General features: G+C 32.9%; 14 protein-coding genes and 2 pseudogenes across 16 annotated transcripts; 11 read left to right on the plus strand and 5 right to left on the minus strand.

Annotated features, from left to right (window-relative positions):
- Window positions 1-55: 55 nt before the first annotated feature.
- On the plus strand, window positions 56-2739 carry TVAGG3_0951310 (annotated as a pseudogene). The gene has a single exon. A coding segment is annotated over exon 1 (2684 nt).
- Window positions 2740-2921: 182 nt separating this feature from the next.
- TVAGG3_0951320 (uncharacterized protein) lies at window positions 2922-3485 on the minus strand (the record flags this gene model as incomplete). Its single annotated transcript, XM_001304589.2, has 1 exon — window positions 2922-3485. The coding sequence occupies one exon, from the start codon at window positions 3483-3485 to the stop codon at window positions 2922-2924; it is 564 nt and encodes a 187-aa protein (XP_001304590.1).
- A 236-nt stretch (window positions 3486-3721) lies between these two features.
- Window positions 3722-4064, minus strand: TVAGG3_0951330 (annotated as a pseudogene). Its single transcript has one exon. A coding segment is annotated over exon 1 (343 nt).
- Window positions 4065-4109: 45 nt separating this feature from the next.
- TVAGG3_0951340 (uncharacterized protein) lies at window positions 4110-4535 on the plus strand (the record flags this gene model as incomplete). The annotated part of the gene is made up of 1 exon (XM_001304591.1): window positions 4110-4535. The coding sequence occupies one exon, from the start codon at window positions 4110-4112 to the stop codon at window positions 4533-4535; it is 426 nt and encodes a 141-aa protein (XP_001304592.1).
- A 27-nt stretch (window positions 4536-4562) lies between these two features.
- TVAGG3_0951350 (uncharacterized protein) lies at window positions 4563-6137 on the plus strand (the record flags this gene model as incomplete). Its single annotated transcript, XM_051253254.1, has 1 exon — window positions 4563-6137. The coding sequence occupies one exon, from the start codon at window positions 4563-4565 to the stop codon at window positions 6135-6137; it is 1575 nt and encodes a 524-aa protein (XP_051078828.1).
- A 30-nt stretch (window positions 6138-6167) lies between these two features.
- On the plus strand, window positions 6168-6638 carry TVAGG3_0951360 (uncharacterized protein; the record flags this gene model as incomplete). Its single annotated transcript, XM_001304592.1, has 1 exon — window positions 6168-6638. One exon carries the CDS (start codon window positions 6168-6170, stop codon window positions 6636-6638), a length of 471 nt encoding a protein of 156 aa, XP_001304593.1.
- Window positions 6639-6686: 48 nt separating this feature from the next.
- TVAGG3_0951370 (uncharacterized protein) lies at window positions 6687-6905 on the plus strand (the record flags this gene model as incomplete). The annotated part of the gene is made up of 1 exon (XM_051253255.1): window positions 6687-6905. The coding sequence occupies one exon, from the start codon at window positions 6687-6689 to the stop codon at window positions 6903-6905; it is 219 nt and encodes a 72-aa protein (XP_051078829.1).
- A 163-nt stretch (window positions 6906-7068) lies between these two features.
- On the plus strand, window positions 7069-7389 carry TVAGG3_0951380 (uncharacterized protein; the record flags this gene model as incomplete). The annotated part of the gene is made up of 1 exon (XM_001304594.1): window positions 7069-7389. One exon carries the CDS (start codon window positions 7069-7071, stop codon window positions 7387-7389), a length of 321 nt encoding a protein of 106 aa, XP_001304595.1.
- A 1191-nt stretch (window positions 7390-8580) lies between these two features.
- On the plus strand, window positions 8581-11410 carry TVAGG3_0951390 (armadillo (ARM) repeat-containing protein family; the record flags this gene model as incomplete). Its single annotated transcript, XM_001304595.1, has 1 exon — window positions 8581-11382. One exon carries the CDS (start codon window positions 8581-8583, stop codon window positions 11380-11382), a length of 2802 nt encoding a protein of 933 aa, XP_001304596.1.
- Window positions 11411-12177: 767 nt separating this feature from the next.
- TVAGG3_0951400 (prefoldin family) lies at window positions 12178-12656 on the plus strand (the record flags this gene model as incomplete). Its single annotated transcript, XM_001304596.2, has 1 exon — window positions 12193-12546. The coding sequence occupies one exon, from the start codon at window positions 12193-12195 to the stop codon at window positions 12544-12546; it is 354 nt and encodes a 117-aa protein (XP_001304597.1).
- Window positions 12657-12900: 244 nt separating this feature from the next.
- Window positions 12901-13863, minus strand: TVAGG3_0951410 (NUBPL iron-transfer P-loop NTPase (ParA) family; the record flags this gene model as incomplete). Its single annotated transcript, XM_001304597.2, has 1 exon — window positions 12936-13853. The coding sequence occupies one exon, from the start codon at window positions 13851-13853 to the stop codon at window positions 12936-12938; it is 918 nt and encodes a 305-aa protein (XP_001304598.1).
- Window positions 13864-14353: 490 nt separating this feature from the next.
- Window positions 14354-15313, plus strand: TVAGG3_0951420 (peptidyl-prolyl cis-trans isomerase protein; the record flags this gene model as incomplete). The annotated part of the gene is made up of 1 exon (XM_001304598.2): window positions 14354-14965. The coding sequence occupies one exon, from the start codon at window positions 14354-14356 to the stop codon at window positions 14963-14965; it is 612 nt and encodes a 203-aa protein (XP_001304599.1).
- Window positions 15314-15651: 338 nt separating this feature from the next.
- Window positions 15652-17406, plus strand: TVAGG3_0951430 (uncharacterized protein; the record flags this gene model as incomplete). The annotated part of the gene is made up of 1 exon (XM_001304599.1): window positions 15652-17358. One exon carries the CDS (start codon window positions 15652-15654, stop codon window positions 17356-17358), a length of 1707 nt encoding a protein of 568 aa, XP_001304600.1.
- A 330-nt stretch (window positions 17407-17736) lies between these two features.
- Window positions 17737-18230, minus strand: TVAGG3_0951440 (cell redox homeostasis; the record flags this gene model as incomplete). The annotated part of the gene is made up of 1 exon (XM_001304600.2): window positions 17838-18197. The coding sequence occupies one exon, from the start codon at window positions 18195-18197 to the stop codon at window positions 17838-17840; it is 360 nt and encodes a 119-aa protein (XP_001304601.1).
- A 255-nt stretch (window positions 18231-18485) lies between these two features.
- On the plus strand, window positions 18486-20330 carry TVAGG3_0951450 (uncharacterized protein; the record flags this gene model as incomplete). The annotated part of the gene is made up of 1 exon (XM_001304601.1): window positions 18494-20299. The coding sequence occupies one exon, from the start codon at window positions 18494-18496 to the stop codon at window positions 20297-20299; it is 1806 nt and encodes a 601-aa protein (XP_001304602.1).
- Window positions 20331-20504: 174 nt separating this feature from the next.
- TVAGG3_0951460 (armadillo (ARM) repeat-containing protein family) lies at window positions 20505-23502 on the minus strand (the record flags this gene model as incomplete). Its single annotated transcript, XM_001304602.1, has 1 exon — window positions 20701-23502. The coding sequence occupies one exon, from the start codon at window positions 23500-23502 to the stop codon at window positions 20701-20703; it is 2802 nt and encodes a 933-aa protein (XP_001304603.1).
- Window positions 23503-23779: the final 277 nt, after the last annotated feature.

The following is a 23779-nucleotide window of genomic DNA, read 5'->3' on the forward strand; positions in this document are numbered from 1 at the left end:
AAATCTTGAACGCTACCAAATCTTCAATGAACTGAACAAAAGAACTGCAACACTTATGACAGAGACAATTGTTTCGTTTATGCTTGCATTCAGGCTGGAGTAAATGAAGAAACTATTGACCACATGAGAGAAGTCATTCGTGTTAGAGACTTTCCTCAAAGTAAAGTACAAGAAATTTCCGAACAGGTATAGCATTTAATGTTACCATTGGTTATTTCAATGACTCAAGACATAATGAAATAAAGAGATACATACCAAAAGAATGTAAACTGTTCGAACTATTGACTTACTTCTTGTTGAAGACCACTACATGCTAAACGAAAGATTACCAATGACAACATATTTCATTCGCAACTATATAGAAATTTGAAGGAGTGTGGTGGAATGAACATTGAGAAACAAATGAAGATTTATACAAAGAGAGAAGATAAATATGTAGTTCGTTATGATAGAACAACACCGTTATGGGATGTTATGAAAACATTGTGGGAGTGCAAATATTTCGAACCTATTTCTTATGGAGAACTTTTCACATATACGACTGACTTATATAAACAGAACCTTGCACCATTTAAAGATTTGACATATGCTCCAAAGTATTGTGTACAACTGAAGAAGAAAGCAGAGTCAAAAGAAGTAAATAAAAATAAGTGCAAGTTCATTCCTGAGCACGTTTTCTTTGCTGACTTTGAGTGTAGTACGATGGCTTTCATAAAGCTTTTAACATCTGTTATGACAGTGAAGATGGTTCAGTGAGTGAAAGCATTTGGGGTCAGAACTGTGCAACAGAATTTTTGGAACGACTTCCTGACAAGAGTTTAATATATTTCCATAACCTCAGTTATGATATAAACTTCATCTTAAGACACATGACAGAAGTGAAAGGAACTCCCATCATTAAAGGTTCACGAACAATGCAAATAACTGGCTTATATAAAGGAAGGGCAATTATTATAAAAGACTCTTACAGTGTTATAAATAAGAAGCTTAAACTATTTCCTGCTATGTTTAACTTACAAACAGGACCGAAAGAAGTATTTCCATACAACTACTACAGCAGTGTTTTGTTAGCAAATGACAACAGAACTGGTGTCATTTCTGAAGCATGTAAGTTTATCCAGGATGCAGATACATTCATGAAGAACATAGATTCCATCAAAGGTTGCAGAATAGATGAAAACCACTTCGACTTAGAAAAATATAGCACATTTTATTGCAAACAAGATGTAAGAATTTTAAGAGAAGGTTTTGTAAAGTTCCGCAATGACTTATTGAAAGAGTTTGATTTAAACGTTTATGACTACGTTAGTATTTGTTCATTGCTAACAAATTATTTGAGAACAGAGTATACTTCCCGAATGGAAATCTTTATGACCTCTCAAATAAACCAAGAGAATTTATTTCACGCTGTATTCAAGGTGGAAGATGTATGCTGTCAGATAACATGAAACAAAAGAGCGAAAAGAAACTCATTGCTGACTTCGACGCTGTTTCATTATATCCATCAGCTATAGCAAGACTTTATACTTTAGAAGGAATTCCAAAGGTTATGAAGGATGAGATGCTAAGCACAGAGTATCTCATGAGACATTTATTCGATGACGACCAAAAGGAACCCATTGGTGAAAAGTTTATGTCTGGTTTCTTTGTTCTCATTAAGATAACAGAGATTGGAATACATAGACACTTTCCTTTAATAGTTTGTGACCCTGAACTAAATCCAGAACTTAACGTTCCAGAAGTTCAAACACTTGCTGTTTAATGTATGTTGACCATATAACATTACAAGACCTCATAAAATATCAAGGTGTCAAATGTGAAGTGTTGCAAGGATACTATTACGATGGAAACAGAGATATTAGAATAAGAGATGAAGTAAAGAAGTTGTTTGAGTTAAGGTTAAAGTATAAGAAAGAAGGAAATCCTTTGCAAGAAAATATAAAGCTCATTCTGAACAGTATTTATGGCAAAACTATTCTATCTCCTATTGAGTCAAAAATAACCATAGTAAATGACAAAGATGCTATAAGATATGCCATCAGAAACTACAACCATATAGTGAAGTTCGAAGGTTTGGATGGTTCAGATAAAACTATTTTCAAGCTAACGAAAAGCATTTGCAGACACTTTAACTTTTGCCCACTTGGTGTTAACATTCTATCAATGTCAAAGAGAATAATGTGTGAAGTATTCTGTACTGCTGAGGACATGGGTCTTCAAATATTTTACCAGGACTGTGATAGCATGCATATTTTCAATGAAGACATACCAAAGCTTGCAGCAGAGTTTAAGAAGAGATACGGTAGAGAACTTATTGGTAAAACATTAGGTCAGTTCCATTCTGACTTTGCAGAAATCACAAAAGATAAACAAAGTTTAGCATACAAGTCAATATTTTGTGGAAAGAAGACTTACATAGACTTACTCATGAATGATTTAAATGAAGTTGCATTTCACTGCAGAATGAAAGGCGTGAAGCAAGATGTTATTGCTTTAACCGCTAATGAAATGTTTCCTGACTCTGTTCAGTGTTTCTATGATGAAGATAAAGGTTTAATGATTCCGCAAGGAAAATTTGACAAAGACTCTGAGTTCAGTGTTATGAAACTTTACAAAGCACTTTATGACGGTCAAGAGATTGGATTTGACTTATGTAAGTCATGTCAACCTTGCTTTGAAGAGAAGTTTAACTTCTCAATAACGACTAAAACAAGCTTTATTCGTAAGTTGAAGTTCTGAGGTCATTTATTTTTGTCAGCAATGAGGTCATGAATGAGGTCAGCAATGAGGTCATGAATGAGGTCATTTATTTTTGTCAGCAATGAGGTCATGAATGAGGTCAGCAATGAGGTCATGAATGTGGTCATTTATTTTTGTCAGCAATGAGGTCATTCGTGATAAAAATAAAGCTAGCGTAGATTTTACAATACTGCGATGGTAGAGTTTAAGAGTTGTGCTTCAATGTAGAGACAGTCCTTATGGTCTGGAGGTAAGAACACTGGGCAGTTATGGTCATGAGTGGAGAACATGTCTATCCAAAACTCACGATTGAAGCCAGTTAATTTATAGTATTTAGGATTTGGCAGTGGTGAAGTTCTTGTATGACCAATGAACTCATTTTCAACTCCCTTACTTAAGTTTGAATATAATATAGCTTGCTTTCTATCCCAAATGCCAGGTGTTACAATCTTTGAAAATTCATTTTTCCTCGGAAGCATTGCATCATAATTGAAAACATTTTTGAAATCATCACTTGGTTCAGAGATTTGAAATCTTATACGTAATGGATTTTCTTTCTCTTTAGCGACTTCATTGAATGGTGAGAATACAACAAACTGACAGTCATGTGTTCCATCTTCATTTTCATTAAATTCATAATGAAAGTCTATAAGTTGTGGCTGACTACCTTCTTCTTTCAGTTGTGCAAGAAACTCACGTAAAGGCTGTAAAGTTTGTACTTCAATGTTAAACTTTTTCTCGAACATCTCATTAAATGAAATCATACATTGCAACAATGTTGTATCGTCTTTAAAGTATTTGTATATGTGAATGTTTTGGGCGCTTAAAGACTGTTCGTCATTTTCTATCTCGACTTGAAGTATAAAGTCAACCTTTCTGAAAGCACGTGTTATATACATAGATGTTATGCCAATGTACTTCTCTTCATTTATGTTCACAATCCAGTCTGTTGGAAACTTAAACGTTACTCTGTTCCCCTTTATTTTGACGTCAGGGTTTTCACTACTGAACGCAACAGATAAAGGTATTTGTCTATACATTTAATTCGGATAAAAATAAACCATTTACTCTTTCTTTGCTTCAGCTTCTTTAGCTTTTGCTTCAGCTTCTTCTCTAGCTTTTTTCGCCAGTAGTCTTGGGTTCTTTTGTCTTCCAGCAGCTAATGCAGCAAGTTGTTTTTCACTAAGTTTTCTCTTTGGTCTCTCTGGCTTTTGTTCTTGTTTTTGTTCCTTCAGTTCGGATAAAATTTGCTCACGAATTTCTTTCTTCAATGCTTCAACATCTATGACCCCTTGGGTCTTGTCCGTGGGGCTTGTCTGAGTCATTTGACTGCAGATAAAAAACAAAATTAAAACTTTAACCGATGTAAAATGAGCTTGTCAAAATCAGAGCGAGAGTCTATTATATTAAATGACGCAAGAGGAATACAACATCCTTTCTATTACGTAAGTCAGAGTAAAGATGGTAAAATATATGTAAGAAAAAGAAAGGTTCCATTAGCGAATGCAGAAAGCGACAACATTAAGGTGTATGGCAAGGGTGAAGTCCATGTTAAGCCTTCTGTTCAAACTGAAAAGTCAATAGAACCAGAAGAAAAGAAGCCAGATGTACTTTCAATAACGAACCAAGAGCTTATTGCAAAGTTCGTGAATTTCATTGAAAAACAAACCGAGTCAAAGAACCCTGACCCACCAGTGAAAGAAGTTGAGACAAAAGAAAATGTACAGTTCATTGAAAATGTCAAGAAACAACTTCCACCACGAATGCCAAGAAGAAGAGTGAGAATAATGAAGTAAATAGATATTTTTATCCGAAGTAAATACATGCAGAACGAACAGTTAAACGAATTTACTCCAGCAGAGCATATTCATCAGATTCGCTCATATTTCGATATCATAGACAATGCAGTTCAAATTGGTGACACTAATAGAAAATATTCTGACGCAAAGATTCCATCACAACCTGGAACTGCTAAAGATAACACATGGGTAACATTCAATCTCTCACCTCCTGGTGAAAATATGTTGGACCTTTACAATACATTCATTACGTATAAAATGGAAGGTCAATTTATTGCAGATAAAGAAATTGGTTCAGGTTCCAATAAAACAAACCCACCAGGATTTTGGATTGGTTTCGATGACGCTTTCTATGCAGTTGCTGGATATCAAATCCTTGCAAATGGTCGTATCGTATATTCTCAAGACAACGCAAGAGAAGAAGCATATATAACTTCAAACTCACAAACTACCGAACAAATAAAGAAAGTAGATGTTTTCTCAAAGACTCGACATGAAGATGTATGGAGTCATTCGGGAACATGCAGAACAGGACAAATTGTTAGTGGTCCAATTACAGCAGGAAAATCATTTGATTTTAAGCTTCGTTTAAGAATTCCTGTTAGAAAATTCCTTCCATTAGAAGCTATTCGATTTATTCCAGCTTTTGCAGGAAACATTCAGCTTAAAGTAAAGTTCAGTAGCGACGCCTTACAATGCACATCTATATCTGTAAATGATATCATTGCTTTCAATCCAACTCTTAAAGTTGCATTTGCTTCAGATTCAAATCCACCGACAAATAAATTTGTTCCATGGAATGAACCATTCACTATGATAACGAAGGCAGTAGAAGCTAGTGGAACAGTTACTATTACAACTGTAACCCAGCAACTATTTCGAACAAAGATGGATTTTAATGAATGTTTCATTCATCCAAAGTCATTCTCTTTAGACCCTAACATTTATACAGAACTTGTAGAACATTATACAAACGAGGCTTTATGTTTTCCTGTTAAAGTTATGGATTGGATTCCTATGGATGGTTCATTCTCAAAGAATACAGATAGTTCAAGTGCAACATTTACAGCAGCTTATACGCCTATTAATGTTAAAAGTATTTGGGCACTATTTAGAAAGAAAGACAACTATTATGTTAATTTTGAGAACCCTAAGTTTAAATATCTTCAGCTTTCCATGGGAGCTTATGGAAATATGCCTGCAGAACCTGAAAAATCATATGGACCTGTATTTTATGAAATGGTTGCGAACGCCTGCAATACAAACAATGATATGATAGGATTTAATGAAGATGTTATGAGGTCATTGGTGGATGATGGTAGTGTGGAACATAAATGGGATAGCTATGACAACACACATTTCTTATGTGGTTTTCCAACAGAAGTGGACTTTTGCTTCCAGCAAGGTCAAACATCTACTGCTCCAATAACATACAAATTGTCTGTTAAAGGACCTATTGAACTAGCAACTGAAAACGTACCAAAGCCACTTATTGGATTTATGAGGGATTGTTGCTTTGCAATACAAGTAAGACAGTCAGGCATACCAATAATAAGACTTGACGACTATAACTTAGCAACTGACGACAGTGAGGAATAAAGGATGAACGTTTATTTTTAAAGCTTATAAATGAGTTCTTCATCAAGCTCTCGTGAACCTTCACCATCTATGAAACAAACTTTACCAAACGATTATGGAGCACCTATTGAATATTTCTTACGAGCTGCACAATGGCAAAGAGCAGTCTCACCAAGGTTAGGTGTTCCACCAGCTCCTGTCAAAAATAGCATTTGGTCAAGTCCTTATATAAAATATGGTCTCCCACTAGGTTTGCTAGCTACAGCAGGAGCAGTAATGATGTTGAAAAGAAATAAAGCAAATGTTGTAAATAATACTGAAGTAGCTGAAGTTAAACAAACTCCAACACCTTCGCCAAAACCAACGTCAAAACCAACACCTTCACAAGCAAAACCTTCAATGACTCCTGAACCTATGAAAGTACAAACTCCTGTTCAAAAGTCAACTCCTAAACCGACTCCAACATTTAAACCAGAACCTACTCCTCAAATAAATCGTAAAACTCCTGCGTTTCCTTACTGAAAAAATAACGTTATTTTTATTTAATATTAAAATTTTTATTTGATTGAAATGACGACTAAAGTCACTGAAGCAATGAAACAAAAGTTTTTGGTAGAATACATTAAATCAGGAGCGGTTCCAGAAGGTTTTTACGTTCATACTATGAAGGATGGTAGAGTTCAGTTTAGAAAGATAAAGCAACCATTAGATAAAGAAGGAATTTTGAGAAAGATTAAACTTCATGAGGACAACATTGCTGAACTTAAGAAGAAGCTAGAAGAGTTATAAAGCAATGAATTCAAGTGGGTGAAAAAAGAGGTGAAAAAAGAGGTGAGATCTCACCACTTCACCTAAATTTATTTTTGTGCTATGTTTTCATACGTGTGAGGGTGGTGATATCATTAATTTTTAAGTTTATTTTTAAGTTTATTTTTTATTTTATTTGGATGTAATGACGAAAACTATTGAGATAACAAACTACAACGGTCATGAGTTCAAGAATTTGTTCTTCGTTCCTCGTGAAAATACATTCTATCAGATACGAGGGAGAAAGGGTAAAGTTAGTTTGAGCGTTTATGAAGGAATGAAGAATGGAAAGTTTATACAAGCATACGATACAAACGGTAAACGTGTTTCATTAGCTTTGTCAAAACTTACTAACATTTATTTTGACAGTGATTTTGACCTATATGAAGAAGAAAGTGAGTCAGAAGATTATGAGCTGTTATGTGAAGCACAGCAATGGGAGGAGTTGCAATACTTTTGTAAGTGAGAACGTTTATTTTTACATTAGTGAGGTGAAGTGGTTGGTGGCTTTGTAAATATTTAAGGTTAAGTTAGTGTTGTCGTTTGTGTTGTAAAATATACGTTAACGGTTTTGTAAAGTGTCAAATTCACATATAATGGGTAAGGTGGAACGCAGTGCCACAGTACACATGATATGTATACTAACTAACACACCTTTGGACACCCTATAGTATAATGGAGATTCTGTTGAATATAAATTCAGAATTATTTCTTCTTCAATGTAGGGCTCGAAATTTTCAAATTTGAAACCTTTGTAATGTAGGAGCGTCACCAAATTCACATTTTCTGGTTTGATGATGCATGAGAATTGGTTTGATATCTTTTGGTAAAGTTCTGTTAATAATTTAATATCTTTAACACGAATTCGTGAAATACCATTAATCATGTAAAGTGCCATTTGGACAGATATTTTGTGAGTTGTAATGAATTCTATAATTTGTGAGCAACTTTGTAAAATATTATTGGAATTGACACTCCAAATAATTTTTGATGTTTGACTAGGGTATTCGAATACTTCAATTAGCTTAAGGTCACAAAAACCACATCCAGTTTCATTTATCGATTGATCAGAACTTTGCATGTTTTGCAAAATTTTATATTTTATATTTATATTGTCACTTTTGACAAAAAATTTCCAGTTGAGCAGAATGACCCAGTCGATGAGCAAATTCACGAATGGTATAATTGAAATCTATCTACAAAGCAATGTGAAAGCAAATTCCCTAAGTCTAAGCTTGATTTATTGGGAATTTAGGTTTTGTATTAATAATGATCTTAGATTGATTATTAGTAGGTTAGATGAAATATATAGTGGTTTTATTCGTATATTATCAAATAAAGATTACATTAAATTGAATGTGCAAATTTTCAATATTGCATATAGAAAATGCGAGATGAGCTAATATAACTTTATAAATCTGAGATAATTCAAAACAATAAATATGACACCCTGTGCAATACAGTATAAGGCTTTCAAAATTCAAAAATAGAGCTATTGAATTTACAAGAAAGTTTACAAAATTGGAAAATGAAGATCCAATCTGTTATTTTTATAAACGATATCCTTAGATAAAGGTTTGGTAGATACCTAATATGTACTTTTGACACCATATAAAAGACATCAAAATGTCACTTTTCAAGACATATCAATATATTTATGGAAAATATCCCAAAAATTATTGAATTCGGCAATGCAGTTCTTGCAGGTGCCAAACCAGGAACAGTCACAGTTCCAGAATATACCATTTCGCCACAAAATTTCAAAGAATTAGCAGAACACGTTTCAAATTCCAACGATCAAGCACTTAAAGTCGGTTTCTCCAACAGCATTTATCGTTTGTTACTTCTCAACTACAACAACTCTGACGAAGATAACGCAAAAGTTTTCAGAAACTCAGTTCTGGAATTTGCAATCAAAAACACAGTTAAAAACACATTATCAGGTATTTTGAAATCAACAAACGAATTATTATCACAAACAGAAGGCAAGTGGCCAGAATTAATAGAGTTTTTACTGAAAAATGAAACGGAAAATAATTATTTTAGAGGACAATTCATTGCTGTTGCCACATACATCAGGGAAACGGACTTCCCAGTCACAAACAGAGATGCTCTTCTTCCAGTTATCGACAATTTACTCAAATCTTCCGAAGATCTTCCAATCTCTTCATTATTGCTCGTCATTACATTAACCAAAGCAGATATCAACCAATTACAGCCATACATTAACACAATCTGGGAATCTGCTCTTAAATGTGCAGAATCATCAGATTTCCATGCAGTTTGTTCGGCCATGCACGATCTACATCAAATCCCTGGCTTTGACAAACTCATTCCTGATTGTGTCTCCAAGAAAATTGAAATTTTCTCAAATCAAGATTTAGATCTTGAAAATCGCATCAAAGAAATCCATCCATGCATCAAACTCTTCCCTTTCCTTGATGAGAAGTCCATGGAAAACATTTTACAGGTTATTTCAAGTGAAGTGACCACAAATGTTGAAAATTCAATTAAAATTCTTGACACTTTTGAAGAAACAGAAGTTGATTTATTAAATGAAGGATCCATAGTTATTTTAAGCACCTACATACGTATTCTTGTTGAAGGAGATAATCCAGCACAAGGATTAGTATTTTTAGAACCATTTGCTGACCAAGTTTTAGATGACGAAGATTTTGAAAATGAAGTTAATGAACTTATCTTGAAAACTCTTCAAGACGAAAACAAAGCAATCTGTGCTTTATATTCTTTGAAGACAATGTCGACGAGAATGCAAAAACCGAACTTAGATTTATTTAAATTAGTATTGGATTATATTCCAAGAGATGACACTGTTGGTTATCATGCAAGAATTGCTATGGAATCTTTGATAGAAACACAGTTATTCGTGGATGACGTTTACGTCAAATCTTTCGTTGAAAGTTTTCAAAAATTCCAAGGAAAAACGTCACTTTTTGTCAAATTTGTCATCAAATTATTGAATTCGTTACCAGAAATAGGATTAGTTGTATGTCAAGGATTATTTGAGTTTTCTGTTCCTCTTATTTCAGAAGGAAAGAGCGATGAAGAAAAATCAGTTGCTCTTTCATTTTTTGCGCAATTAGCCGAAGTTGACAAAGATTATGTTGTTGATAGATTGGATGACATGATGGCTACAAGTTTGAGTTTAATGGAATCTAAGAATCCTGGCTGTGTTGCTGCTTCTGCTGATTTCTTGGCTTCTGTCGCGAATTCTTTCGAACAAGAAACAAGAGAAAAAGTTTTTGATCAAATTCCAAAAATGCTGCAAATTGTTAGAAGAGAAATCGAAGGTTTCCCTGAAATACATAGAAATGCAGTTGCTACATCTCTTTCTGATATTGTTTCACAATTCGATTTAAGAGAAACTGCTGAAGAACTCGCAAATATAGCAATGAAAGATTTGAATTCTAATGACGAAGAAACAAAAGGAGAAGCGATTCATATCATTTACATTATTTGCCAAAACTTATTACCTGATGTTGCTCAAACAGTGTTTAATGATTTGGCTTCTAAATTAGAACAAATGGAAGATCAAGATAACGCGGAAACATCAATCAGAGCTTTGAAAGATTTACTCAAAAAATATAAAATTGACAGAGAAATTGTCATGAATTTAGTTAAATCTGTTTATGAAGGAAGAATTAAAGCAATTGGACAAATTGATTCGATTGAGAATGATGAGACAGAAGTATTTGAATTACTCAAGAATTATGTCATCAAATACAAAAATGATGCTTTGATTTTTGTTAGACAAGTTATTGGTGTTTTGCCTTTCATTGATTCTTCTGTTTTAAGTTTGGCTTTGGCACCAATAAATGAAGCCCTAAACTTATGTAAGGAAAGAGATTATTTAACAGACAATGATATACAAACAATTGTTCAAACACTAATGACAATATTGAACCAGGATGATCCAGAATCAGTGAATTCTATTTCTGATACTTTGATTAATTTAATTATGAATTTCACAAAATTCGTTGATACACAACAATTGGTCAACAAAATCAACGATCTTTGGGAAACATGTGATGAGAAAGAAGATAAAGAACAGACATGCTCATTAGCAATGATTTGTTTTGCTTTGTTAACACAAAATGTTTTCATCGAACAATTATTTGCTGATTTAATTCAGTTGATGCCAATTAGTTGTGAAACATTTAGTTTGAAACAATCTGTTGAGATGATGAAGAAAGCAGCAGAAACATTACAAAGTAGAGATATATTAAGCTTCGTCTATGAATATTTGTGCAGATTCGAGTTGATGAAGAAGTCTCAGATTGAAGAATATGATGAAGAAATTCCACAAAACTTACAATCATCAATAAGACAGTTTATCAAAGAAAAACTGAAGAATGATAACCAAATGAAGGATGAAATGACAAAGACACTTCTTGCAAAGAACTATGGAAAGGTTTTAGTTGCTTCTTTGTTTAAATAAAATATAATTATTTTTAGAGTTATTATAATTATTAAAACTTTTTATTTACTATTTGAAAAAATCATAATCAAGAAAGTAACATGCTTGAAAATACTGAGAGAAGTTAATTCAGAAAGAAATTTCACTTGAAATCATTAATACTTATTGAAAAACAAACAGACTGCTCATTTTATCTAACAAAATATAAATAACTCATTAGTTTCATTTATAGATACATTTCCAATGTATGGAAAGGGATTTTCTTAAAAATTAGTAATTTTTTTGAATTTAATATAGACCTTTAACTATTATATACGAGACTATTGTTAATTATGTTGCCAACATAGTGCTACAGACACATTTCAATGATAATTATTCGAATAAAAATGTGAGATTTGATTCATATTCAGGCATCTGATGCATATTAATGTTTTTCTTGTATATGACATAAAACTAGATGCAAAAATATGCGGAGAGGTTCACTGCCATAGAATTTGGGACATTTGGTCAAAAGTTATGAAGGCTTAAAAAATTTTTCATAGTTATGAAAATCGCAATAATCGTAAATAATAAAATGTAACTTGTAATAGAAGATTATGCACAACTTGCAATAGGATTAATTAATGGCTCAAGAATATGCCATGATTACCATAAATCGAAAATTTCTAAAATATAATATGCTTAATACATATATTTTTCTTGAATAAATTTTTTCTACATACAATAGTGATATTAATTATATGAAAAAATGAAGTCATAGGAAAAACATAAGTGGCATCGCATAGCCGTTTTCAATTTTTTTCTGAAAAAGGTGACAACAAAGTAGCCAAAATGACACAGCCTCCTATTAATATTAGAGATATCGAAGAAGCTAGCAAGAAAATCGAAATGCTTCGTACTAAGCTCCAGACTCTTAACGAGCAGCGTGGTCAAGCATTCTTCCAATTAAGAGAATGCACACTTGTTCAAGAGGAATTAAAGGAACTCGACGACACAGATGTAATCATGAAGCTTTCAGGCCCAACACTTATTCAGGCTGATCTTATTTCTGCTACAGAAAACGTTAAACAGCGTCTTCAATTTATCGAAAATCAGATTAAATCTATTGATAAGCAAATCGATGATACAAATGCTGAGCTTGCTACAGCCGAAGATGTTCTTCGTAAAGTTGGTGCTGGACAATAAAGCGTTATATTAATATTACTTCACTTCAACTTTCTAGTTTTTTTTTATGATTTCAGAGAATGAACTTAAAGATACATCGATACTACTTCATAAATAATATTATTCTTTTCCTGAAGGACAAGGAAATGTTTCAATATTTTTTACATTTTTTTCAACAAACCATTATTTATATTCTGTGGAAATAACTATTTACTTTGAACTTTGTTAACTATGCAAGTCTTTATGATGCAAAATGAAAAATAATTATTTTTAATTTTATTTTCAATTTCACTGACCAAAACATACAAAATAAACATATAGTTGGTGGTTACATTTAAAAGAGTGTGATAGAGTTGTTAAAAAAAAGAAAATTATTTATATTTGACTTTATTACTAAACTATTATATAACTTATTTGGATTCTTCCTTCTCAATGGCAACTGGCTGTCTTGCTGGATATCTTGGTTTCTGCTTTGGAATTGCTTCAATAACATGCTTAGCAATTTTCTCGAAAATCTTTGCGTATTCAGAATCTGGGTGGGCCAAAAGTGCCGGGACACCTTTATCGCCAGAAGAAGCAATTTCTGGGTCGATTGGGATAGATCCAATAAGAGGAACGTTGTACTTCTTTGAAAGGTTGGCAGCGCCATCTCCTGGGAAGATCTTTGTAACTGTCTTGCACTTTGCGCAGCGGAATCCATCCATATTCTGAATAATTCCGACTGGTTTGATTTTGAGGTGTTTGAACATATCAAAGTTCCTCTCAACATCTGCTACAGCGACATTCTGTGGTTGTGTAACGACAATAGCGCCATCTACAGGAACATTTTGTGCAATAGACATTAAAACATCACCTGTGCCTGGTGGAGTATCAAGAACTAAGTAGTCAAGCTCTGGCCAGATAGCATTGCGAAGGAAATCGGAAATTACCTTACCGACGATTGGTCCCTTCCAAAGCATAGCCATTTTAGGACCTATTCCGTAACCAACTGATACTGTTGGCATTCCGTAATTCTCGACTGGGATGAAATTTCCTTCTGCATCGGAATATAATGGTTTACCTTCTGTATTTAACATTGTTGGGACAGATGGACCGTAAATATCAGCATCAAATAAGCCTACTCTCATTCCTGCCTTCTGAAGAGCAAGAGCTGTGTTAAGAGCAACTGTAGATTTACCGACACCACCCTTGCAGCTTGTTGTCATGAGGATACGGCCAATTCCTGGTAATGCCTTCCTTCCAAATGCTGCTGCAGCTTTCTTTTTTGTTGCTTTGGACGCGGCTTCGGCAAATCCGCGTGCAAAATGCTTGCCGAATGTTGTTAGCATTTTGAAAAGTGAATGATTTAGCTAAAATTTTAGGATAGATAATATGATAAAAAGAATATCTGTATCCTATAGATTAAATTTATCCTATAGATACGCATCAGGAACATGGTAGGTCACTTCAAATTATTTTGAAAATGAGCTTGAGCTCAAAATGGTATAGTCAAATTTACTCCCACTCAATAGGACTATTTGGTCATAGAATAAATCATTAAAAAGCTATCAAATTTCAAATTTTGAAAAAATTAGAAGACTATATGTGTTTTACACTATATCATTACCACTCACGTTACATGTCTTCCCTAATCAGTATGCTATGCAATGATGATTCTGATTAGTGAACAGAATTCAAAATATTATCCAGCAAATATTACATGTTTAGGAACTTCAATATCAAAATTAAAGAGTACTATAGTATGCTTACCAAACCCATGGACAGAATATCATATACCTTAGCTTTACACCAATCGGAATTTTAGCAAAATTAAGAGAATTGAAAATTTATGGACATTTTGATATTCTCTTTTAGCACATGCACGAAGTCAAAGGATAAATTTCTTCAAAATTTCGCGGAAAACCGTTTTCATTCAAATATGATAAAGCGTCCACATTGCTTCTTCGACGTCAACATTGATAACAAATCTGTAGGCAGAATCATTTTCGAGCTCTTCAGTGATATAGTTCCAAAGACATCAGAGAATTTCAGATGTTTATGCACTGGTGAAAAAGGAAAAGGCAAAAATGGAATGCCTCTTCACTACAAAGGCACACAGTTCCATCGTATTATCCCTAATTTCATGATTCAGGGTGGAGATATCATCAATTTCAATGGTACTGGCGGTGAATCAATCTATGGATACACATTTCCAGATGAAAACTTCTATGTAAAGCATGATAACCCATATATACTCTCAATGGCAAATGCTGGACAGAATACAAACAGCAGCCAGTTCTTTATTACAACAGTAAAGACTCCACAGCTTGATGGAGAGCATGTTGCATTTGGCAGAGTCGTTAACGGCTTCGATGTCGTCGAAAAGATCCAAGAATGTAGATCAGATGACGGAAAACCAAAATTTGTTTGCGAAGTTGCCGATTGCGGCCAATTCGACTAATTTGATTCATAAGATATATTTTATGGATCGTTTGGTTACTTATTATATAGTTTATAACGCTTCAGTTGTTAAATATTATATTTTGTATATTTAATTCTAAAAAATACAATATATCCTTTTACCCAACTAAAGCTTGCCCCAAGAAAAGTTCGTTCTATGAAAAAAAATTTCTCAAATAAAAAATTTTTCTCTTATATTGGAAAATTATTTCTTTTTGTATAAATTCCTTTGCAGATTAACTGGGATTCCATCTTACTTTCTTCATTATTGATTAGGGATTATCTGAAGCTTGATTTTTGTTTGATTTTTTCATGAAAAATTAAGTGACTGAGCTTTCTGCTAATACACAACTACTTAACACATGTCAGATATAGATATAAAAATAATGTCCCATAAAATACGACATGGTGTGGACAAATATCTAAAAATGTCGTAAATATCAGTAAATATTTCATAGTTTCAATCACAAATTGAAGAATTTATTAGTTTCCAGTCGGAAAACTTCAGATTTCCACTTTGCAAACATTCAGAGTTCAAACACGAATCAACGAAGAATTTTGAAAAAAATAAAGGACAAATTTTACGATGAGAAATATATCTAAAGATATTTTCAATGGACTCCGAAATAAAAAAATATTGACTATGTTCTCAAAAAAATATTTTTGAGATATTTACATATCGTAATAATGCAGAATGTTCAGTATTTGAATGTTGTGCAAGATTTATATGATCAATGTCCAGGATACAAACCACTTGTGCACAAGTTCTTAAAATCCGTAATCAATAATAAGTCAGGACAATTCGATGCAAACAATGATGCAATTCATGTACTTAGATCAGCATTTGCAATGAAATACCCAAGAAGGGATACAAGCAGTCCAGGAACTAAAGCAGTTTTTGATAACTTTGTTACATTGATGAAACAAAATTCAACAAATGAAAATTATGCTTTGTTTTTAAGATATTTATCATTGTATACAACAGGTCACATAACACATAAGATGTTTATACGTCTTTTCCTTCCTTTACTTCAACAGCCAGTGACTCCTGAAAATCCTGTAATTCGTGAGTTGCCAAAATTCATGTCTTCTGTTAATTCTGGTGTTTTCTACGAAGCACAAAAGGTTTTCAAGAATGAATTCGACGAATTAGCTACAGAACTCGTTATTTCTGCAACTGCAGCGAAGCCATCAGCCGAGTATTCGAAATCATTAGCGAAATGCTTGACATTACTATCCGACGGATGCATTAGACCAGCAGTCGCTAAGCAGTGGCTCTCAGTTTTTTGTAAACCAGATTTAATTAAGCGTTTGGACAACATTGATGACTTTTCAATGTTCTATCCTGGCAGATTTTCAGCTGATATCGTGTTCTCCGATACTCTTCAAGAGACATTACCTCCTAAAAACGTTTTCGACTTATATCAAAATTCAATTGCAAGGAGATATGACCCGCACAACCTTGCAGCTGTATCTTCCGATATTCTAGAGCTCAAGATGCGCCAACTCAGGCACTTAATCCTTAGCCTTGCCATTGGAGATCCAGGTACAGCGAATCAACTTAGTTTTGTATACGGATTAGAGAACTCCAAAGAGATCCTTGGAAAACTTCCGAACCATTCCATCCCCGTTGTCATGCGTTTGGTTGCTTTATTCGAAGATTGTTACAAAACATTAAGTTCTCTTACGTATCACAAGATGAAAAACTATCCGGTTGATGATCCTGAGTACAGAATATTATACAAACGATTGTTAAACCATAATACGTTCGCATTTTACTATGAACTTCCAGGATCTCGTTATATTGACTTTGTTTCAGTTCATACAGCTCAGGTTGCATTGGCATTTGTCGGATTCTTCAATGAAATATACTTTTCCGGAGATCAAAAAGAGAAAATTGAGAAATCTCTTCAATCTCTTTTCCCTCTCTTTGATACTTCTAATTTAGGACATTTCTATGTTGTTAATGAACATCCGATTCACTCAATCGTTTATCTTTCCGAAATAGCTCGAATTTTGTCATTATCCGGAAATTGTGACGAAGTAAACATTGATGACAAGTTCACATTCTCAGATGATCAAAATGGATTTGGTTCAGAGTTAATAGACCTCATAACTTCAATGACGAGCGAAGAAAATACAATTAAAGGTCAAATGAGCATCATTGATCTTCCTCTCATTAGAACACTTCGCGCCCTCAGCAGTTTTGAATCATATACATTACCAGAATTCCCTGAAAACGTTGACCAAGTCAACATCTACATGACTATGACTCAAACTGTTAACAGAGAGAATAAATTCGGTATCACATGCACAAGCGCGTTCTCTCCATGCTTCGTAGATGTTGTTAATGATCCAGCAATACTTAGAGAAGAACAACAAACAACATTTTGAGAATTTATTTTAATTTTTTGATTTTATTTTTATTATTTTGTAAATTTTATAATGTACAAACTCTTTTTAATGCTTTTTATTCTCTAACTTTCCATATTTTACTCAAGATTTTCAATTTCATTTTGAATAAAAAATGGAAAACAGATAAATCTTCATCAGATCAAACGAATAAGACATTTATACAACAAAGCTTATTCACAATTCATATTCATAAAAAGAAATTGAATCATGAAGTAAATCTTCTTTAAGAAATGATTTTTTGTATTTATCTTCAAAACCAAAGGCATAGGAATTCGAACAAATATATGAAGTACGTATTAATTTATCGATTTTCACCTTAAATTTTAATTTCAGTATATTTTTCTCAAGGTTTGATTTATTTCGATATAAAAATGTAATATATTAATTGTTTAAAACGGTATAATATATGTAATAATTGAATAAAAACTTTTCTTTTCGTGAAAACAATTCGATAATTTTTATTTGTTGGTATTAATAGCATCACGCAATTGAGGATTATCAAGACCCTGTATTTCACCAACTTGGATTGGGTTCTTCTTAGCATCAACGCCCTTGAAAAGTCTGACATTTGGAATGCCAGTGATTTCGTAGAGTTCTGCAAGCTCTGGATTTTCATCTACATCAATCTTGACGAATTTAACTGTGCTGTTATCGGAAGCCATCTGTGGGAACATACCAGCCAATCTACGGCATGGAGCACACCACTGAGCCCAGAAATTTGCAACGACAAGAGAGTTGTTTGCATCAGCAACAAACTTCTTGAAATCTTCAACAGTGCCTTTGAATATGTGAATGTTACTTGTATCGGTGCTTGCCATTTGAAAACGGTTTTTTTAAAAAGTGAAGGGTCCGATGGGACAATATGAAAAAAAGATTTTTCAATCACTTGTCTGTGATTTTTAAATAAATCTTATATATGATACTAAATATCCTAATGATTAACTTTTACATAGCGATTTCATGTTTATATTAGAGATTTTTGAAAATTGTTTTTTTGAAATCTTGGAGAAGGGCAGTTATATTCAAACTAATAATCACATTATAGGAGTATATTATAAATGTTCATTAATATTGATTGATTTGTTGTTTTACATTTAAACGTACACCTAAAGATATGAATGAGCAAAATGATCTGATTGAAAAACTAAACAAACTTCAAATCGCAATACAGAGGGCATGTCCAAAAGTAGAAAAGAAGTCAAATGAAGAGCATCTAGAAAAGAAGAAACAAAATAAGTCGGCAGCTAGTCAAAAAAGAACAAAATTATCTGAAAATGAGCAAAACCGTATCGAAAAACAATTTGTAAACTATTTAATGGAGCAAAAACTCAATGATACCATTAAAAAAATTATGTTAACGAAAAATATGCAAATTTGGAGAAAGAAACTCGGTCGAAAAGTACTTCTTAGAGGTATTGGTAATCAAAATACATCACAAAGAAAGCCTAAAGGCAAACAGAAAGGAACATCTAAGAAATCACAAACAGAACCGATAGAGGAGCCAAAATCACAAGAAATGACTCAACAATCTTACAATCCGACTGAAGAAGAGGAGAATACAGAAGAGATTTTAGAATTTGCTAACAAAATAATTGAAGAAAAGAAGAAACAAATGAAAAACTTTGATGACGGAATATATTCACCACATATTTACGAAAACCAAAACGATGTGCCAAGTTCACAGCCGGAACTCAGTGAAACAACTGCTCTTTTATCTGATGAACAACACATTATTAAAAATCCTTTCATTGTTTCGAAAACTCTTGATTTCTCAGATTCAGATGATGAATTTTTACACTCAAATGGCAATAACAATAAGCGCGTTCCTACTCCGATCGAAGATGTTTCTCCAATTGATCCAAAATCCGAAACATTGAATTCAGAACAAGATTTTCAAAGAAAAACTAAACCAGTAGACCTTGAAAAGACAACAGACAGAGTATTAATCAACAAAGAAATTCTTAATGATAAAAGTAGCTCATCATCAAGATCGGTTTCTAGTTCAGTTATCTTTGAAACACAAAGTGGAAAGAAGAAACCGAAATTCTCATTCAAAAATGATGATTTGTTTGCAATCTCTCCTTCAGAGTCATCATCAATCAAGCAGCCTTCTTCAAGTGTTAGTTCCACTAAAGTTCCTTCTTTTCCACCTGACCAAAACTCAACAAACTCACTCATTAAAAGAGTTAATAATGCAATCAATTTATCATCTTCTGGAACAGATAAATTCGATAGCCTTGTTGAAAAAGCACAAAAACTCTTAATGGAATCATCTCAGAATATCGAAGAAGAAGATGATGAAAGACCAGAAGAAAGAATACCTCTTGAAAAAGTTGAATTACCTCCAGTTGAAATTGAAAATGAAAAAATTCCAAAAGAAAATTCTGAAATTGCCTCAGTAAATAGCACTCCTATTAATTCTGCTCAGTCCACTCCTTCTAAAGAAAGTTCATTGAATTCTCCTCAGCCGATTTCTCCTGAAAGTTCTAAAAACAATGATTCTGTTACTGATAAGAATTCTGGAACAGAAAGTACCGAATTAAAGAACAATTCAAACTCAATGATGGATTCAATAAACACTCCAAGCGAAGATGAAGACATTGCTGAGTTTGAACGTCGTATTTCTGCTTTAACTTCATCATCAAGAGCAGCAATCATCCTTGACGATGATGGTGAAGTTATTGACGTTGATAATTATTTGAAGACAATTGGATATCAGTTGAACAAACCTCAGGATATTACTAAAATTGAACCAGATGCTGTTATTGAAGATGATGACGATGATGAAGAAAAGATTGACAGAGAATTAGCTGCTTTGCAGAAGAGTCTGAGAAAAGCAATTGATTCTACATCACATGCTGATGATCATGATGATGATATTGAAGATTTCGAGTATAGAATTTCAAAATTAATGTTGTAAGTAAATAATGTTTTTATTTTTATAAGGGAAATTGTCTAATTATTTTAATTAATTGATCTCAAACAAGTTGAATGGATCAGTTTTTAGAAGTTAACAGTCATTGAACTTATGAATTCAAAATGTATTAAAGATGAATACATATTCCTCTCTTATAAGTTAGCAATTGTGATTCAAAGAGATAATCATGAAATAATTCCTCCAATTTATGAACACCATGCATTGTCTACGATGGTTACTCGTTTAACTTAGTTCCGTTGTGTACATTGCAAAAATAAATTATTGCATTAAGTAAATGCACTCTAATTGAAGAATATATCAAGTACAATTATTTACACCTTGTAAAAATCTTTTAAAATTAAGTAGTTTCAAGTAAAAAACATAAACTCTATTTTATTCTATAATTAATTTACACCCATTCCTTGTTCGATTGCAGCTTCTAGTTGAATACATGTATTCTTTAATTCGTCAGGAATTGGTAGCTGATATAAATCTATTTGGTTAAATAAATTCAAAATAATTGGAGCAAATTTAGCAAAAGTTGATTCATTTGTAGCTAATCTTACTAATGAAGTAAATCCAAATATTATATCATCTTTCGCTCCTTTGCTTCCTAGTAATAAAATCGCATTTTTCATTAATTCATCCTCAACAGCACCAATTTCATATAAAGATATGATAACTGTTGCACAACATAATTTGGCATGCGATAAATATGATCCTTGAGTATTTTGTTGCAAAAGATTCGAAGAAATTTCAATTGTTACTGGAACAAATGAACTTTCCTTATGAGATATAGCACGAATAAGCTGGAAACAATGTGGAGGCACGGATGCATCATATGATTTGCACTTTTCTGCGGCAAAATTAAATAATTTTTCAGCCAAAGTAGGATCGAAGCTGATTTCTGATGAATAATATGCAACAAATGGTGTTAAGTATAATGACAATTCATATGGCGAAAGTTCATTGACATTTGCGAAGAAAATTTCAGAAAATTCGCCAATATTGAAAAATTCAGCGTATTTTCTACTTGCAATAGCAAGAGTTTGCAAGCAAGGCTGAGTGGTCTTCATTGACTTTCTTTCGTTTGTCAGAACATTTATGCAGCCATGAAGAATTTCTTCGATTTGGTACTGGAACAAATCATCAGCGTTCTTCATTAATACTCTCAATGCGTATAATGCTGCATTGACTATCTTCCTTTTGTAATTTTGAAGACATTCAATAGCAAATTTGAAGTCGTCGTCATAATCTGTGTTACTTGCAACATCAGCAAGCATTATTAGAGGAAGAGCGTCACTAACTATCTGGTTTTGGCCCGAACTTATGAGCACAGAACCAATTTGAGTTATTAAATCAAGCAAATCTTCTTCTAATTCAAGTTTCTTAATGGAAACTCTGATGAATAACAAAATTAAGCTTAAACAATCTAAAGCGAATGGGTTGTCTGTAGCAATAAAGTTATCATTCATACAAAAGCCAATACTCTGCTTAACTATATCAGGTAAGTACGATTTAGCGTAACTGTTTGACGATTTCGCTATTTTTATCAAGCTTTTATAGCAAGAAGTCAAATTATCAATAATAATTTCGTTGTTTCCGAACAAAATTGAATAAAACATGCGCATAGACTCCTGAGAAATCGATTCATCTTCATAAGAACATACTATTTCACCTAATAACTCTATTCCTGCGGCTATTAATTCTTCATCTTCGACAGATTGCTTAGTTATTTCAACAATTTTCTCAATAAAGGGTGATACATCACTAATGTGGTGTAATGCCGTTGAAATTACATATATGTCCTCTAATTTATACTTGTTCAAAGAAAATAATTCAACACAAAGTTCGCAAACAGCTGTCAATGATTCCTGTGGGATATTATTTACATAGTATAAGAATGGAACCATTGATTTGAGTAAAGAAGAAATGTCAAATTTGTTTGTTTCTTGAATTATTTTATATGTTTTCTGAATTAAAATGGAAAAGAGCTCGGAACAATCATAAGCATCATAAGCAAATGAAGCTATCTCACTTGCACATTCAGCAGCTGCTTTAATAATGAGTTGTTCGTCAGAAATTAGATATAATGAGATTTTTTCTGCGATTTTTGGAATAAAAACAGGCAAAACCTCATCAGCATAATCAATAATCAGTCTGTATACAGATAATGCAACGAAATAAGCATAAGGATTGCCATCTTCCGTCGATGATTCAACTAATTGTAAAACAATGCCGATAAACTCTGTTTTGTTGGTCACAATTTTCATGACCTTGACGATAAGGTTCAAAACCGAATCCAAATAAGAAGAAAAAGTTTCGTCAATTTCTTCGCATTTGCTGCACAAATTAATGCCAACGGCAAGGGATAATTGTACCAGGTCTGAAAAGATCTCTTCGCTCAACATTTCTCCGTAAATTTTGACTAATTTGTTGATAATTCCAAAAACAATCCAAGGAGCTTGATCTAGAGCTGTTTCGAGGTTCGCAAGGCGCTGCAAGAGTTCTTGTGGCTCAAATAGCAATTTTTCTTTGTAAAATGAATCGGAAATTGATTCTGAAATTTTGTAACAATTTTGATCGATTTCGCTTGATACAAGATTGCAGAAGACTTGGAATGCTTTCTCGAAGTAAGATGATAAGTCAATATCTAGAATTAGAACTGTTTTGCTCATCAATTTCATTGATTTTAGTAAAATTTCGATATCATCAATTGAAAATCCAAGATGTAAGATGTTTGCAATCATAGTTGAGTACTGTTGTAACTCTTCATTGAGTAATGCGCTAGATACTTGAATCATTATGGTTAATGCAAGGTTTATATCATTTTCAAAGATTGTGTTAACAAATTCATACAAATCATGCCACACATTAAGTATTTGATCGAATATAGGGAAAATACTGTCAATTAAATTTGATTTTACGATGAATGGAACAGTTTGACTTTGAAAAACTTGAATAAGTAGATTAAAAACAGTATTAATCATATCTGAATCGCGTATTTCCTTGAAATGTCTGTAAATCAGCTGCTTAATAAGATTGGCTTCTGACTGGCCAAAAATATTTTCTGTTTCATTGAGCAAAACTTCAAAACATGGAATGATATTCTCAACATTTGATAGGATTTGATTTGTTTTCTGAAAAATATCTTCCCCATTCTGATTAATTTGAAGACTTTGTCTACATAAATCTCGAATTTCCATAGATTTTGTGTAAACTATTCAATAAAATTTTGTGCACAAAAAAACATCTGATATATTTAATGCTCAAAGAACGTGATCCTCTTACTCTGTCATCAAATAAATCATCATTTAAATGAAATTCATGTATAATGTCTCCTCAATCCGAAGTGTCATATCGGGAAGAACCATTAATACATACCTCTCGGCTCGAAATGATCTTATCTTGTATTGATTGCGGCTCACTTTTTATTATTTCAACTATATCTCGAATTGAATATTGTCTTATTGAATAAATAGG

The sequence above is a fragment of the Trichomonas vaginalis genome, chromosome I, assembly GCF_026262505.1.
Source record: "Trichomonas vaginalis G3 chromosome I, whole genome shotgun sequence".
NCBI classification, from domain to species: domain Eukaryota; phylum Parabasalia; order Trichomonadida; family Trichomonadidae; genus Trichomonas; species Trichomonas vaginalis.